An 18,464-nucleotide genomic window follows, 5' to 3' on the forward strand; every position below is an offset into this window, starting at 1 on the left:
TAACAGCATAGTTCAAAATGCATTTACTTGTACTTTAATAGATTTAAATGCATTGCTTTGGGTAATCTCAATAACAATTCAGTTGTGAACATATTGGTATTATCTGATAAACTCCAGGTACACACATTTTAAACTTGTAGGATGGTGGTTGTCTTGCAACTATTCTACTTCTTCAATGCCTTAGTGTGTGTTTGATCCTAAGGACACTTGTTTTTATTTTATTCTAAAATTGTTTTGTTTTGTAAAGGGATTCTTCCCTCAGAATTCCAGTGATGTGTAAAACCACTGCTACCTTGAAAGCAAAATGGGAAAAGATATCAATGTTGTCATGGCACATATAGATTCAGGCAAGTCCATCACTTTTCGCTATCTGATCTACAAATGTAGTGGACCTGACATAGGAACCATTGAAAGGTCTGAAAAAGAGGGCACTAAGATGGGGGCCATCTTTAGTCATGTCCAGCCCTTGGACAAACTGAAATTTGAGCATGAGCTTGGTGTCACTATTGTCATTTCCTTGTGGAAATTTGAGACCATTAAATATTAAGTGACAATCACTGATTCCCTGGGACACAGTGACTTGATTAAAAACATAATTACAGATTGTTGTTGAATTTGATGCTGGTATTTCCAAGAATGGACAAACCTGTGAGCATGCCCTTCTGGCTCACATACTGTGTGAAATAGTTCATTGTTGGTGCCAATGACATGGATTCCATGGAGCCACCGTATAGCCAGAAGTCAGTAGAACCTACATTAAGAAAATTGGCCATACCCCTGACCTAGTAGCATTTGTGCCAATTTCTAGTTGGAATGGTGACAGCATTCTGGATCCAAGCAATAGTATGTCTTGATTCAAGGAAGGTCACCTATAAAGATGGGTAAAGCCACATTGCTGGGAGCTTTGAATTGTATCCTGACACCAATTCAACAATTAATAAGTCTGCAACTGCCCCTCCGGGATGTCTATACAATTAGTGGTATTGTTACTCTCACTGTGGGCTGAGTGGAGACTGATGTTTTTCAAACCTGGCATGGGGGTGACCTTTGTTACTGTCAGTGTCACACAACTGAAATAAAGTCTGTTGAAATGTACCATCAGGTTTTGAATGATCTTGCTGGGGACAATGTGTACTTCAATTTAAAGAAAATTTCCTTTGTCAAAGATGTTAGATGTGACAGTGTTGCTGGTAGCAGCAAGAAAGACCCAATGAAAGAAGGTGGCTTCATTGCTCAGGTGATTGACCATTTCAGGCCAAATTAGCACTGGCTTTGTCCCTGTATTGAATTGTCATATAGCTCACATAGCATTCTAGTAAGAAGCTGGAAGGTGATCCTACATTCTCAGAATCTGGTCTGTGCAGCTATTATTGACATCTCAGGCAAGCCCATAGGTGTCAGGAGCTTCTCCAACTACTTCTCCTGGGTCATTTGGCCATTTGTGCCATGAAGCAGTTTCTGTGGGTAGCATCAAAGCTGTAGACAAGAAAGCTACTAGAGCTGGCAAGGTAACCAAAATGCCCAGAAAATTCAGAAGACTGGATGAATATCATCCCTAAAATTGACTGTTCCAATATTTATCAATGGTGTAGGGATGGTCTCAGAACTGTTTGCCTAAACAGCCACTTAAGTAATAGCAGAAGACTAGTAACTGATCGAAATGCACTACAAAAACCTTCAGAGGGAAAGGAAAATGTTTTGTGGACTATTTGTGCCTATGTGTTCAGTTTAAGCTATTAGATTTTAAGACAGTATTTTTGTTGATTTTTGAGATTATAATTTAATTACAGCATTTCTCCCTACCCCTTTCTCCCTCCACTCCCTTCCTTCCATATACCTGCCCTACTCTCTTTCAAATTCATGACCTCTTTGTTTCACTAATTGTTAGAAAAAATATATATGTTGTGTGCAAACACACACACACACACACACACACACACACACACACACATTCCTAAATATAACCTGTTGAGTCCATATAAGATTACTTGTATGTCTGTTTTCTGAGCTGACTCTGACACTGGGCAAGCCTTTGGTGTGCTCTCCCCAGGTGAGGATCACCTCTCCTGCTCCCAGCCTCACTCAGTTGCCTGTTGTTCTTTGTGTAGGGTTGAGGCCTAGTGGGCGTTTCCTCATCCAGTTTGGCCTATCTATTGGTGTTATTCTTGTTCAACTCACATTTGAGAGGTCATATTGATGAGATTTTATGACCATAGCTTTTAATGTTACTAGGAGACATAATTGCACAGCAAACTCCCTGATTCTCTGGCTCTTACAATCTTTCCACCCTTCTTCTGTAATGTTTCCTGAGGTTAGGTGCAGGAATGTTTTGTAGGTATGTCAGTTGGGATTGTACTCCACAACACTATATTGTGCTTGCTTGTGGTTATCTGGAGTTGTTCCTGTCTGTTGCAAACAGAAGGTTCCTTGGTGAGGGGTGAAGACTACACTTATCTGTGGGTATAAGAACAAATGTTTATTGATTGTTTTCAGTGATCGTATTGGTTTAGTACCTTAGTAACTGTAGATTCTCCTCTGCTAAGCATGACTTCACTAGCACTGAGTAGTTAGCTAGGTTTCCAGTACTAGGCATGGCATAGTACTCCTGCTGAATGGGTGTTAAGTCCAAGTAGAGAGCAGTTTGTTACAACTTGATTAAAGGTGAACAACTTGAATGAAAACCTGTCAAAAAATTCCGAGACTCATTGAAATAAGTTCAATGCAAAAACTTTTTTTTTTTTTCTAGATGGCCTCAAACTTCTGATCCTCTGGCCTCTACTTCCTGTGGGCAGTGATTACAGGCATGCGCCAGGATGCTTAGCTCTAAGGACACACCTGAGATTCCCCTCTACCTTTAAACTCTAAACCTGACGGTTGTCAATCACTTCTATCAAACACTCCTACTTGGACTTCTGTACATTTCGTTCTAATTCTTCTAATCGCTACTTTTCATCCTCTTGTTGAGTCATCTTTAAAGGCTGGAGTTATCTCCTACCCACCTCTTCTAGGAGTAACCTTCCATGTGGCAACTCACTTTCTCCTTCCCACTAATGACCAACAGACACCTGTCACGCAGCTCTAGGTGCCATTAGAGACCCACACGTGTCCCAGGCATGCTTTTGAATCTGTGGAGATGTCAGGGAGTTTTTTATGTTGTGGTTTGTTTTCTGTTTTATTTTAGGGTGCAAATTGTTTTGTTTGTTTTGACTTTGAGTCTTACTGTGTATCTCTGGCTAGCTTGAAACTTGCTACGAAGACCTGGCTAGCTTTGAACTTGAATGAATTCTCCTGCCTCTACTTTTCTGAGGACTGGGATTACAAATTTGGGCTACCAAACCCAGCACCCCTCTTCAAATGTTGATACCTTTCTTTCTTTCAGATTCCACCAATTAGAGTCCTCCTAATATTTAAAATGCCTTTCAAATTTGATTGTTTCTGGAATCAGCCTTTGCCTCTAGTTTGTCACCAGATCTTAATCTCTTTGAGTTATTACTAATGGAATTCACAGCTTTCTGACATCATCTCATAAGAGTTACACTGCTACTGGTTTGAACAAGCATGTCCCCTCTTCATACACCATCCTCCTCTCTGTGTCATGGCCATTGGTGTGTCCCCCCCTCTACCCCTTTCCTGAGAGTGCCTGCTCAGTCTCCCCCACTGACTCCTTCTCAGTTGGTTTCCTCATTCACAATGTCTGTTTTTGTCTTACATGTTTTTGTTTGTTTGTTTGAGGCATGTGTTGCCCAGACTACTTCAGAATGTAGTCAAGGATGACCTTGAACTACTGAGTGCTCGGATTATAGGCATATGCCACTATACTGGGTTTATTTGGTTCTAGATGAAATCCAGAGCCTTGAGTATGGTAGATGAGCAACTCTACCAATTAATCTGCACTCCAGCCCTGGGCCTTAGTTTTAAATGGAAAAGTTTAGGAAGTGAGAAGAAAAACAAACTAAAAATAGAAAACTAAAATAGACTCTGTGTGCCTTTTCACAGCTATCTGGAGTTACCTTTATAACGACAGCTGCCCATTCTCTATTACTCCGATATAAACTCCACCAAGCCCAGCACTGCTCACCACACAACTTCAAATTTTGTCTGTTGAGCAAATATTCTTTATTTGCAATATGATTCTTATGCACATCCTTATGGATAAGAGTCCTAGTTAATTGTTCTAGAATGAAGTTTGACATTCGGATTATATGAATATTAAGAGAAGCAGGGAGAAAGAGGAGGAGAGAAGAGCGTGGCTGAGAGGCATGGACAGAGAGGGAGTAAGGGTGGGGAGAAGTCTCTTATGAATTTAGGCAAGTACCACCTCTCTGAGTCTGTTTTAGTGACACACACACACACACACACACACACACACACACACGTTTAAGGCTATCTAGAGAATTAAATGAAACTATACAAAAGGCTGTGGCACAGTGCCTTGGGCACACAAACAAGCTAAATAATTTGTGGTTATTTCTGGGCTGAGTGCCTAAAAAATGAAGAGATGGGTAGATGAGAGGTGACTGAGGTCTTTCCAAACATCCAACAAATTCTGGATCTTCTGTCTCTTGTGCCAGAGAAATGCTGGCAACCTTCGAATTCCCAATCAGCTTCTTAGAAAACCAATCAGGACCTGCAAAGCTCCAGGTGAGCCTCGGCGTCTTTCCGGAGGGTCATGCATCTGTCCTCATTTCTTATCCGAGCCTTCACCTTCTCCAAATCACCGCCACGCCGGACATCCATTCTTTGTTGGAAAATCTTGGCTCCAAACCCCCGCATTTGGGCGCATGACACCCCTGGGCCCGCGGTTTCTGCTCAGACCGCGCTTTCCAAGTTTAAAGAAGGTACTGAGCTCTCGGCAGGTGTAGTCTACCCTCCAGCCTTCGCTCCATACAGCCTAGAATGTGCTTTGGACCCACGCGTGGCTCCAGAGGCCAGAGGGATGCTAGGTTTGCATCTGGGCGGAGAAATGGGGTACCAAGAGCGTCTAGCACGCGCACTGGCTCGTACTTCCTGATCCTGGGCGCGGCCGCTCAGAGCGCAGGGTCCGGAGCGGAATCAGGCGCTTCTCCTGCAGTGGGCGAGCGCCCCCGGTCCCGTGTCCCTAATAGGCGCGCCTGCTCTGAGGCGACGGCGGCAAACCCCCGCCCGCGGCGCGCACCCCTGACCCGGCCCCGCCCCCGGCGGCCGCGAGTGGCGGGCGGAGCGCGGAGAGGCGCGCTAGGCTGTGCGGCGCCGCCTCCCCTCCGCGCCGAGGGAGGGACGAGGGGCCGCGCGGGAGACGGAGAAAGCCCGAGCGAGCGGCTCTCGGAGAGCTGCATGCAACCGGTGGGAGGCCGACCCGGCTGGCGCTGCTGCTCGGGTGGGGAGCGCGGACCGGCCGGTGGCGGCGGCGGCGGCGGCAGCTCTGAGCTGGCAGGCGGAGGGCTTTCTCCCGCGCCCGCCTGCCCGGCGCGGTCCGAGGATGCGGGGGGGCGATGCCCGGGGCCAGGGACGCGCTCTGTCACCAGGCGCTGCAGCTGCTGGCCGAGCTCTGTGCCCGAGGGGCCCTGGAGCACGACAGCTGCCAAGATTTCATCTACCACCTGCGGGACCGTGCCAGACCCCGGCTCCGCGACCCAGGTAAGCGCGGCCGCCGCCGCTGCCGGGCGCGACTCGAGGGCCCTGAGATGGGGACTTGGGGACCTAGCCAGGGCCTGAGGTAGGAGAGCGACGCAGACTGGAGGAGGGCAGTGGGTGACCATTGAGCCCAAGTAGGTCTCCACGAGCAGCGCACCACGGCCTGATGCTGGAACCCGGCGAACTCGGGCGGAGGCTGCTGCGCGGAGGCCGAGCCAGGGTGGGCTGGGGCAGCTTGGAGGAACCACGCCCGCCACCTGCGCTCGGCTCCTGGGGGCGGCTCCTGAGCTCGGGGCTGCGCCCGCCACTTCACTCGCTGGCACCCAGGAGCCAGGCGAGGCCACGGAGGCCTCGGAGCTGGGAGTGGAATCTGAGAGCCAAGGAAACTCTGTGAAGTTGGGAGTTTGGTACAGCCGGGCTGCAGCTGATTTCCACCCGAAGCTGCTCAACCTGAGTGCCCAGTTCTTCCCCAGGCTCTACTGTGGAAAGGGCCAGATGAGATCTTGCGTGGGGCCGGGCCCCAGAGTCACACGTCTAGGGCCTGAACCTTCTCCTTTCATGTCTCAAGGTGTTTAGGCGCTGAGGCCTTGGCTCCCAGTTTGTCTCGCTGTGGTAGCCTGGCACACTAGAGTGGTGGGCTTGCTGCAGCTAGCAGTTGTCCTAGTGAAAGTTGTGAGGCTCCTAACTTTGTAAAGTTCGCTTACTTTGGCATCTGACCAATTAAGGTCAGAGGAAGGTGTTTTATTTGAGCAGTTTGCAAGTCCTCCTGTCTTACTCATCACTGGGTACTGGAAAGATGCATTCATTCCTTTTGGATATTTCCTGAGCATCTTCTAGGCTGGAGGACTCAATCTCGAATATTTTTCTAGTTTAAGTGTTTTAAATGTTAAAAGGCAGATCAAGGTTAGACTGTTAAAAGAGGGATGAAAGAATGGCCTTTGCCTTGATGTTCCTGTGTGCAGACATTGGCAATAAGCTATTGCTGTGCAAACAAAGTAAATGTGAGCATTTCTCATTTCAAGCCAGTTCATTCTATAAAAATACATTTACAAAGGATAAAGAATGACTTGACTCTTAACTAGGAATGAGCCCATTTAAACAGCCTACCTTTAATAGGACACTGCTCAATGTGGTTGGCAAAGGCAGGTGTTAAAAGTTTGTCACATTTTTCTGTACTCAAAGGATCTATTTTTTCATGCCCGTGGTTACATTAATAAATTTCTCAAATGATCTCTAATCTTTTACTCCAAAGGGGAGAATTAAGTGGAGAAATACAGATTCCAGTGATTTCCCAGGAAGCTTGGTTGTCCAGCCTCTGGGTGGCTCTTTGATGGATGAGCTTGTGTGCCACAGACTACAGATGTGAATGGAAGTGCCTCACCTCCCCACAAGAATCCCAGAAAGATGCTCCGAGTGTGAGGTGTTCTGTGCTTACATATCAGGACCGAGCCCATTATTAACACACTTTCCCCAAAGCTCATGTTAGTGCTGACACCTCTCTCTGTGTTCCTGCCCCTGTAAGGCAGATTTTCCTTGTTATTGCAGACAAGTTGTCATCTTTGGCTTTACAAGAGAAGGGGGATGCAGCCTGTGTCTGGATTGGGCTTTAACAAGCCACATCTTTCTGGTCAGTTCTCTCACTTAATGAAGTGACTGCTTCCCATGTGCCCAGACTCTCCCAGTGTCCACACTGGGTGGGCCTGAAGGAAGAGTTCCAAGCATACGCCTTACAAGAGGAACTCTGGTTCCTGGACTGGGAAATTGCTTTCAATGACTGTCTTGCTGTTCCCTGACTTCCTGAAAGCTGTGTTCTGCTTAAACTAGGGCACATGGCTTTGAGGTAGCTCCTGCCCCTCTGGCTCTTTCCATTGTGTCAGGAAGTAGCCTGAGCTTGAGACAGGAGAAGGGCCCTGAAATTAAGAAAGTGGGAGGAATTTACAGCCAAAGATGGAATTTAACACGCCACCTTATCTTTCAGGGCACATCTGCTGAGTCCAGACCTCCCCATTCCCCTCCCCCCCCCCCACCTTGCTCACAGTAATTCTTAACATACATAACGTGAGTGCATGTCTATTCCTCTGAAGCTGTTCGTGCAAACCAAGAGTGCCCTTAATCTCTGAGCCCTGATGCTGAGTGGCTGAAGAGGGAGGCTGCACTGCACATGCTAGGTGAACGGCACCCCTGCTGTTGGGTAGTTTGACCCAGAACAGCCATGTACAGCTGCCCTGATGGGTCCCCAGAGAGTCCTCTCTGTAAATGGGTGACTTCCTTTTCAGTGAAAGAACTCAGGAATGCCATGTTGCAGCCTTCTCTGCCTGATGCTTATCCATGGCTCCCCCATGGTGGCTGTTTTCTCAAGCTCCATTAGAGATTTGAGTTATAAAGGGAGAAAACAAGCAATTCCCAGCAGAGTGGCACTGCATCTGGGATGACTTTCCCCCTTTTCAGAGATGGGGTAAGGCAGGCTCACAAGCCAGCGGACTTGAGGCACCAGGAAGAGCATGTGGAAATACTTCTGAGGCAGAAGTATTGTTGCTGTGACTTAAGAAACACTGACTTCAGGTGCAGCTGGAGGTGGAGCATCGTAAGAAATCTGGTCAAGGGTTAGTTAGGGCAGATCACATAGGGTTTGTAAACTATTAGAAGGACTTTGCTTTTTACTCTGAATAAGATTCGAACATTAGACGTTTTGGAGAGGTCTCAGCCAGACTGCTGTGTGAGAAGGTACTGTATGTAAAAAAAGCAAGGGTCCAAGTGTTAGATAGGCATGCAAGATCCCAGGCCTGCTCCACGCTTACCAAGTCTGCACCTTTTCTTTTGTAGGATCTTCAGGTGAGACACTGGCACATTCATGTTCAAGAAGCATGGTTAAAATGATTGGCATATATATGTATGTGTGTGTGTATATATATATGGAAAATGAAATGCAGAAACTGAGGCTAGCCCACAACCACACTTTCAGCTTACACAAAGAGGCAGGCTTAAGTTAAAATAGCATGTTAGTCAGTCATGGCACAGTTGCAGGTGTCCCTCAGTATCTGAACGACATTGGTTCAGGGGTCCCACAATGCAACAGTCTGAGGATGGTCAAGCCTACCATACAAAATGATTTAATGCTTGAGTGTACCCTATGTACATTCCCCCATGCACTGTGAATATCTGTTGGTTTTCATACCTAACAATGTAAATGACATGTTAAGTTGTTACAGTATTATTTACAGACTAATGGAAGGGAAAAGGACTGGCAATGGTCAGTACAGACACAATTTCCCCAAAGCGTTTTTAATCTACAGTTGTTTAATCCATGGATGTGGAGGCCTTTGACCCAAAGAGCTGACTCCACTCAGAACACAAAAGTCATTGTCAATGGAGATTTCCTCACTATTTCAAAATTCCCATCTTTTTACCCGGTTTCTCTATTCTGAGCATGTACAGTGGGTTAAATCCTCCAAGTATAGCTTAAATTGTGCATAGTTAGTCACCTTAGTATTTTGATTATAAATTCTTTATCCAGCCTTAGTTTCCATTCATGGTTCAATGTTATGTTCTGGAAGTTTTTCTGCATATTAAAAAAAAAAAAAAAAAGGCCTAAAAATTGCTTACCAGCTGAGGTGTGAGGCAGAGCTTTAATGTCACATTGTCAGTGGCTCGCCCTTGCAGCTAACTTCTCCTGTGTCATGGAAAGCAAACCTCATTTCCACAGTGGCATTGGCTGCACATTGAGGCCAGCCTGGGCTGTATGAGACCCTGTCTCAGGGTCAGAGGAACACTTAAGAGTTCCAGCAGAAAGAAGACTAACAGAAACCTAGCAATGACTGGGCTATAACCTAGGCCAGTTACACCAGCGTCTCAGGGGCGGTGGTGCCTGGGATTGGTGTATGCCTTACACTTCCTGGTTGAGTCTGATTTACAGTCAGATAGAGGAAAATGTGTTATAGCCATAGACAATGGCAGAATCCACTGAACTCAGCTCAGCTCATGTTCCCTTACTCTAAAAATATTTTAAAAGTGACTTAAAAACCCAGAGGAATTGACTGCTGCCTTTGTATAGCTACTCCCCATATGAGTTGATTCTTAACTTACTTTTTTTTTTTTTTTCTCAAGACAGGGTTTCTCTGTATAGTCCTGGCGGTCCTGGAACTCACTTTGTAGACAGACAGGCCTCGAACTCAGAAATCCGCCTGCCTCTGCCTCCCAGGTTCTGGGATTAAAGGCGTGCGCCACCACTGCCCAGCCTTGAGGACTTTTAATAAGTATCAGAGGACTTGATTGTGTCCATCCACTTTTAAGGTGGAAAAAAAACACATTAAAAGCTAAATGTGATGACATACATAATGTATTTATAATCCCAGCTCTTAGTAGATAGAGATACCAGATCAGGAGTTCAAGGCCAGCCTTAGCTTCGCAGTGAATTGGAGGCCAGTCTGGGCTTTATGAGATCTTGTCTCAGGATCAGAGAAAGGGACGGACAAACAAAACATGTGTTGAGAAAACCCTTGCAGGAATAGTATTTTATTAAAGAACCATAGTGTGGTACTTCATTGCTAAAACCTTACACAGAATGACAGTGAACTCTCTCTTTTTTTTTTTTTTTTTTTTNGCCTGCCTCTGCCTCCCGAGTGTTGGGATTAAAGGTGTGCGCCACCACTGCCTGGCCAGTGCTTTCTTTCTTTGTTGAGATTTCCTGTATTCACTGGCTTATTAGATATATTCTTTATTACTCAGTGCAGCGTGTGGCGCCAACTGCTTTATTCTTTTTTTTTTTTTGGTTTTTTGAGACAGGGTTTCTCTGTTTAGCCCTGGCTGTCCTGGAACTCACTTTGGAGCCCAGGCTGGCCTCGAACTCAGAAATCCGCCTGCCTCTGCCTCCCGAGTGCTGGGATTAAAGGCCTGCGCCACCAGGCCCAGCGACAGTGAACTCTCTTATCAGGAGGTGTGTGTGGAGAGTAATAATTAAATATAGTTTTTAAGGGAAAATCTTCATAACCATTGTGATTAAATACAACACTTAAGTCAGACTTTCCAAGACAGTAAATAGAATCATTCGTAAAATACTGGATTTTTAGGAATACTTATTGGTGTGATTATGCAATGGGATTAATTTTTTTAAATGAATGTTAATTGCACTGGGGAAGTAGTCTTCCAAGGAGTGAGTGGCATATGAATGTTCAGTATGGGAAGGTCTAATTTGCATTTACTTCAGTGACATTTTAGGGTTTCTGCATAAATATTTTATTTAAACAAGTGTGTTTTTATCTCTGTGGGATCCCTCTACATGGACCAGTGAGTGGTTTAGTCACGAGGTAACTTTCAAGAGAGAAAAACAAAAGCAGAACCTGGTGCAGGCCCCACAGGCAGGCTCCTAGCCAGCTGCCTCTTTTGGAATAAACAATCAAAGGCACAGACTTTGATGTGGGCCAGAGTCTCAAGGAAAGATGAATCTGAGTATGGAGGAACACCTGTGGGGTAGTGCACAGGTGACACCACTGGGAGGGAAGCGTTCTGGCACCCCTGTGTGTGAGCAGGTGTGGTTGCCATGTGGTTGGCTAGGAGAAAATACACACATCTCTTCTTCAGGTGCATAAAAGGGGACTAAGTCAGGAGAGCAGTCGCACCGTGAGAGGGTACTTGTGGAGTGTGTGTTTCTGTATTCTGAAAGAAGTCACAACTTGAATTATGCAGATGTTTTCCCAGTGGGAACTGATCTTCCTGGGAGCTCTCACTGTATCATAACTTTTCTTTTTCTTTTATTTTTTCTTTTTTGGAGGAATAGTGATCTCAACGAAGGTCAGGACTTAAACTCAGTGTGTAGCTGAGACTGACCTTGAACTCCTTATCCTCCTGAGTGATGGGATTACAAGCAAGCACCATCATATTTCCATTTTTTTCATGTGTGTCATGGTCGAAACTAGGGATATGACTTTAGACCAAAGCTAACTCAGAGAAGCAGGCTTTGAAGGTGTATTTGAATCCTTCCTGCATGCTAGTGCATAGATTTTATCACATGACTTCTTTGTGCATAGAGAAGGAATTAGGACCTTGTGCCTTGCAGACATACTGTTGGCAAACTAAGGAACTGAACTGTATCTCTAGACAAAGATGTGCGTATGTATGTGTGTGTGTGTGTGTGTGTGCATGCCACATGGGCACTAAGTGATTTTTGAGACAGGGTCTCACCATATAGTCTTGGCTGTCCTAAAACTCAGTTTGTAGACCCGACTGGCCTCAAACTCACAGAGGACATCCTGCTTCTGCCTCCTGAGTGGTGGGATTAAAGGCATTTGCCACTAGGGCCGGTTTTATTCATTTGTGTTTTAAGACAGGGTCTTGATCTCTAATACAGGCTGTCTGGCCTTGCGTTTACCTGATGGCTGAGGCTGGCCTCAAGTCTAAATTGATCCTCCTGCCTTAGCTTCCAAAGTGTTGATAGTAAAGAATGTGTCACCATGCATTTACATGAAGAACATATAACAACACTGGCAGGAAACATTTTTCTATTTATTATTTCTGTGTATATGTGTGTGCTACATAAGTTTATGTGCAGTGCAGCAAGTGGGAATCCTTAGATGCCAGAATAGTACTGAATGCCCTGGAACTGGAGTTACAGGCAGATGTGAATCACCATGTAGGTGCTGGGTCTTTTGCAAGAGCAGTAAGCATTCTTAAATGCCAAGCCAAATTGAAAAAGAAAAGAAAACAAACAAAGGGACTTCACCCAAGGAAAGCTGTATGATAAAGTGGACTGGACATGAGCATTAGAGCCAGAATCTAACCCTACACTTACTGGTTAGTTTAGTGACCTTGTGCAAAATATTTCTCTATTATTATTGGATAAAATGGGAGTAGCTTATTGAGACAGTTCTCTGCTCAGAATAAGCACTCAGGTATCTGGTTGATGTATACAGGTGGTGGTTTCCTACCTGTTTTCCTTTCAGTGGTGGTCCATGGTCAATTTTCCCCTCTATTTGAAATCACTTGCAGGCAGCATTTCTAGTCTACTCTTTTGTAGACATAGCATTTTCTTACTTTTTAAAGTTGTAAGCCTTTCACTTCTCTGTATTCTTGTTTTCTCATTGGTAAAATGGATTGCTAGTATCTATCTGGATTACTATTACAGGATCCAGGTAAAGTACTGGACGTCAGTTCAGTTTAAAATTGAGATAAACAGCATGTAATGCTGCATGGGTCATACTTAGACAAAGTAGTTAGCTTTTGTTTTCTGAAATTCAATTTGAACTGGATCCTATATTTTCATTTAATTAGGTTGGCAAAGAAACTCAGTATATCATAATTCATATCAAATACTTATAATAAATACTGAGTAATGTTAGCCATTATTTATGATTATTGTCCAGTTATAATAATTATTGTTATCGTGATTGCTATATATCTTCCAAAGAATGAATATAACTTTTTTACTTTGTCATTGTTTTAGAATATTTTATCTTTTAATTTTTCTATTTTCCTTTCTTCATTTCTTTTACTTTTTGTTGTTGTTGTTGTTGTTGCTGTTATTCTTTGTCTTTTGAGACATGGTCTCACTATGTAACTTAGGCTATCCTCAGACTCACTCTGTAGCCCAGGCTACCCGTTAACTCATGGCAATCCTCCTACTTCCCTTCTGATAATGCTCTGATTATGGGTATATGCCCAGTGAGTGGTGCTTCTGTGTTTTTTCTAGTATGATAATAATTCCCATCTATACTTTCCCTGCTTTTCTTTCTTTTGAAATAATAATGAGCTTAAATTGATTTCTAGTGGACCTATGTCATTTAGTCCTGTTACATATCAGCAGTAAATTCACTCTCAGTGGGAGAGACAACATGAGCAGGAGGCTGCTGATTCAACAGGATTGAAGTAGCTACCTGGTGATTTTAATTTGTAGTTTGTCATTGGTAGAATTGAGTGTTTTGACCAAGTTAGGCCTTGTTAAGCAGTTCCTCCCAGATGAATTTTCTGTTTATTCTTGCCAAGGCGCATTTGTGTGTTGTTGGGTTTTAGTTGTTTTGTTTTGTAATCTTGATGTTTTTCTTATAAATTTGCATTTATTAAAATGTAAAAGTTCAATCAAAATAGCTTATTGGGGGAGAACTGTGTAATGACTTAATTAATTCAGATTGACTAAATCCATTGTACTGTGCATCCTGTGTTTTATCTTTGTGTGCATGTACACACACATGCATGTATAATATGTATGTGTTCGTGTGTACGCATGTGAGCGCAGGCACATGTGTGAAAGTCAGAGGATATAACCTTGGCGCCTGTTCTTGCCTTCTACCTCATTTGAGATGGGGTCTCTTCTTGTTCACTACATTACATTTTACAGACACATACTCCCATGTGTGGCTTTACATAGGCTCTGGGGATTCAAATACACATCATCCTGCTTACATGCCAAGGACTTAATCTACTGAGCCGTCTTCCCAGCCTCACGTCCTACTTTGTTTTGGTTTTTGGGGGTGGGGTGGAGGGAGCAGGGTATTATGTAAGCCAAGCTGGTCTTGAACATAGTATATCACTGAGAACGACCTTTTGTCCCCTCTCCTCTTGCTGCCATTGTAGCACTCTCTTCCCATGCTACGTAATGCTTTTATTTATGTGAATATGAAGAATTATAAAATTCATCTGTGACTTCACCCAATTTCACTTATGTCATGTGGCCTTTATGTTAGCCACACTGATATGATCACTCTTTCCTAATGAAAATTAAGTTCAGAAACACTCGTTGAGTGCCTCCTAAGTGCCACGTACCAGGTTAGGCACGAGTAATTGGAAGACACATTAGACAAGCTTACTGCCCCTATGGAACTGAGATAAAATAATAACTGCAATTAATAAAATAAAGGCATGATCGGAGCCACGCACTGGATACAGTGCAGGAAAAGAGAAGCAATTAGCTGGCCTGAGTGGGTCTTTAAAGGCTTCCTAGGGAAGTCTGTTTGTGGGTGGGGTGAGCATTCTAGGAAATTTCAAAGCCCATAAAACAGGAGAGAATGGATCCTCTGTAATAGTAAGCAAGCGCAGTGCATGCTGGGAAGGCTGAGAGACTGTTGTAGTAAGCACTGGTCCATCTCAGAAGTCCTTGGGGGACCATTGCCAGATTCCGGGGAGGTTGGGTTAGGTGGGCTTTGGTACTGACAGGAAACCTGAAAGTACTCTGTCCTGCTGTGAGCCCAAAGGATCCATCTCAGCAGAGTAAGGCAGGAAGGTTTCAGCAAGGGGAATTCTACAGGGCAGCTTCTCATGTCTTCTGTGTCCTCTTGGGAGACTTGCTCCAGTTGACAGATTTCTTCCTGTCCAAGGTAAGAAAGGTCCTGACAGATAGGAAATCTTTTGTTCAATGATTCCAATTTTAGATTCCCCAGTCATGTTACTCTGAAACTCAAATATAATTACCTCATATAGTTGTAAAAATTGCCTTTAGCAAGCTTAGACATCTGGTTCAAACATCTGGGTCCCAGATATAATTTCTGACGATGCCAATGGTGACATCTTGCTACCTTTCCTGGTTATTCTACAATAAAATGGCTGCACATTTGGCTGCACTATAGTCACCTGGTCCATGGACACACACAGTCTGATTTCTTAGCACAGACCAGGATGTGAACATGGGGGCTCACATCCCACAAAGTCATGCTGTGGAGATACTTTTTTCTCCTCTACAGTGGGAACTACCAAGTAATAGGCACTTTTTAAAAAGTAATTGAGTCGAATGCCTACAGGTCACAGGCTATTTCCTGTTCATATCAGCACCTCCAACCCCATACACACGCACACTTTGCTTTTGATACCTACAGGGCATGCCTACCTTTAGAACACATTTCTGTTTGCCTCATCATGCAGTCAGAACCACTGAAAGGCTTCCATCTAAAGACTGACATGAGAACTTTTTTTTTTTTTTTTTGTGGTGGTGGGGGTATAAGATCCTGCACTGTAGCCGAAACAGGCCTGGAACTGTGTATCCCACACTGGCTTTAAACTCATTTCAACCTTCCTGCCTTATCTACCTGAATGCGGGGATCACAGGTATGCACAACCATGTCTAGCTCAGATTTACCATTTAGTTAGATCATTCTGGAATCAGGTTATTAAGGATGTCATTCATTTCTGCATCACATTTATTGAGCATCTACTATGTGCCAGGCTCAGTTGTATGTGCAGTCACATGTCAGTGATGGGGAAATGGTTTGAGAAGTGCACTGTTAGGCAGTTTCATTGTTTTGCAAACACAGATTCATGCAAGTCTGATGGTATAGGCCAGTCTCTCATCATGGCCTTTTTATGTACTCAAGAGACAAGAGTTTTTTTTTTTTTCATTATAATAATGTAATTATAATAATTACATATATGATACCATATATGTAGTCCCTTATTGGCCAGCATGTCAAGTAACCTTATGACCACATACAATGACTAGGTTTTCAGAGTATTTTATATCAATCTGTGCAGTTGCATATACAGTAATCATGTACAAACACAAAACATACATCCTTCCCTCATGGAACATGCATGATGGGCAGGTAAATATTGTATATAAATTAATTACAGGGTATGTTAGGTATTTTTATGTACTATGAGAAAAATAAAAAATGGAGAGTGTAAGTTGCTTATGAGTCAGGGTCAGAAGGAGATGTAGGAATGAGACGTATGCATCAAAGAGAAGAGCATCCAGGCAGGGAAATGGCAGGCACAAAGGCCCTGATGCAGGAGCATGCCTGGCTTGTCCAGGTGTCAGCCAGGGGTCAGTGGGGTTATAGTGAAATAGGCAAGGAGGGCAAACTGTAGGGTCTGGGAATCATTGTAAAGAATGTGAGGCAGAAGGATCGAGGTCATTCTCAGCTAGATAGCAACTTCAAGGCCAGCATGGGATACATGAGACCCTTTCTGAACAAAGAATAGATACATGGAGAAATAGCTGCTGGTGAGAGGCTTGAGAGAGGTTTATATGTTTTAGGCGTGGAGAGCTAATAGCACTTAGGTGATAGGAATAATCTAGACTAGTGAATGACAGTTCTTAATGCCAGACAAAGGATGGAGGGCTGTGGGATTGGTGTCCTTACATTTAGGCAAGAGGTCCCAACAGCAAAAAAACATACTTAGGTAAGATTTAAAGTCAAGTGATTAGGTGTGTATACTCTACTAGTTTCTTCATCCTTCATAACAAAATTACTCTAGATGGGGGAGAGAGGCGGCTAAACACCAAATGTTTCTTTTTTTATTTTCATTTTTAGTTTTGTAGTTCTAGAGGCCAGTTCTAGAGTCAACTTCAAGGCCTTATGAGTCAGTATCACAGACAGTTCCTCTCTGTGTACTCACATGGTAGATGGGCCATATGTCCTCTCAGGCCTTGATTGATTGATTGATTGATTGATTGGTTGATAGGTAACAAAATCCTATGTGGCCTGTGCTATGTAGCCAAGGATGGCTTTGACTCTCAATCCTCCTGCCCTGCTTCCTAGTTCTGAAATTATAGGCACATGTTACCATGCCCGGTTTTTCACGGGTCTCTTTAAAAGTGGCTCTAATCCCATCACTGTGTGTGCTCTGCCTTTATTTTGATAACCAACAGTACTGGGGAAGCACTCTTCCACTGAACTACACCCCAGGCCTCTATCCTTACGTTCTGATCATCTCCTAAAAGTCCTCATATCTTAATGCTGTCACTTGGCGACTAGGTTTTGACATGTGAACTTGGGGGCTGGACGTGGCTGAACTTTCAGACCACAGTACTGATCAAGGGCAAGTGAAGGTAGACCTCACACAACTTATTAGAGATGAGGGTCTACCAACAAGGGCACTGGGAAGGACTAGCAAGTTTAGGGGGTGGGGCAAGAAATAAGAGTACATGGCTCAATGTTAAGAAAGATTTCTTCAGGCATAGGGATAATCTTCTGCAGGGAATACAGCAGCTAGTAGGCCAATCAAGGCAGAGACCAGGGCTGACCATCATACTAAATGATAGGGAGGCTCATTGGTAACTTTGAACAAAGTAGTTCGGAAGGAAGACAGAGCTGGGGAGTGTTTAAGTCGTATCTTGAAAAGAGAAAGAGAGGAGAAATTTCTTTTTAAAAAGCAAATTTTATAACAGGAAAGAAGGAAAGATTCCAAAGATGACTTTTAAAGGAAAAAGAATCGTTTGTACATTGGAGAGGAGTGACATGCTGGGGAAGGGAGATGCTTCTCAGCTGTTCACTCTGCCTCAGGGAGCCAGGCAGACTCCGTGGGCACAGTGGGGAGACGTGGGGAAGAGATTCCATATTCATTTGTCTTGTGATTATTCTTCCCTTCTTGGTGAATGAGGAAGCAACGCTTCTGAGAGGGACTGAGGGTCAGAAGTGCTGGAGGTTTGAAAACAGGAGCGATACTGATTACCTAGGAGACTGGGCGAATAGATGGACACGGTGACTGCTGGCTCATACTGAGGCCTGTCTCAAGTTAGTGAGCATGAAATGGGTGAAGTGTAGCCATGTGGGTGTGTGGAACTCTCCTACCACATCCAGCCATGTTTGTGTAGACAAGGAAGAGATTTATATTCATGTTTCTTACATTTTTATTTTGTGTGGGTGTATGTGTGGACATTTACACATGTGCCACAATGTTCACGTGAGGTCAGAGGACAGTTTGGGAGTTGGTCCTCTCCCTCTACCATATGGGTCCTGGGGTTCAAACTTAGGTGGTCAGGCTTGGCAGCAAGCTCTGTTCTAAGCCATCTTGCTGCCCTGATATTTGTGTTTAAACAGGGATTGTCAGTATTCATAAGAGAGCATAGCATGCAGTGATTAGAGTGACTGAGATTTCATTAGAACAAGGAGAGAAAAGTGCTCTTATAAGAGGATTAAGAATGGGCTGGG

General features: G+C 44.1%; 1 protein-coding gene and 1 pseudogene across 2 annotated transcripts in view; both read left to right on the forward strand.

The window, feature by feature from the left end:
- The first annotated feature begins 304 nt into the window (after positions 1 to 304).
- Positions 305 to 1,559, forward strand: LOC110323048 (annotated as a pseudogene).
- Positions 1,560 to 5,449: 3,890 nt separating this feature from the next.
- Positions 5,450 to 18,464, forward strand: part of Syt9 (synaptotagmin 9) — a 168,526-nt gene continuing 155,511 nt past the window's right edge. For both annotated transcript variants that reach the window (XM_029545590.1, XM_029545594.1), the window contains exon 1: positions 5,450 to 5,616. In XM_029545590.1, coding sequence (XP_029401450.1) covers positions 5,472 to 5,616 — 145 coding nt within the window. In that variant the 5' untranslated portion in view covers positions 5,450 to 5,471. The remainder of the gene's footprint in view (positions 5,617 to 18,464) is intronic.

Source organism: Mus pahari, chromosome 1, assembly GCF_900095145.1.
Source record: "Mus pahari chromosome 1, PAHARI_EIJ_v1.1, whole genome shotgun sequence".
NCBI lineage: Eukaryota > Metazoa > Chordata > Mammalia > Rodentia > Muridae > Mus > Mus pahari.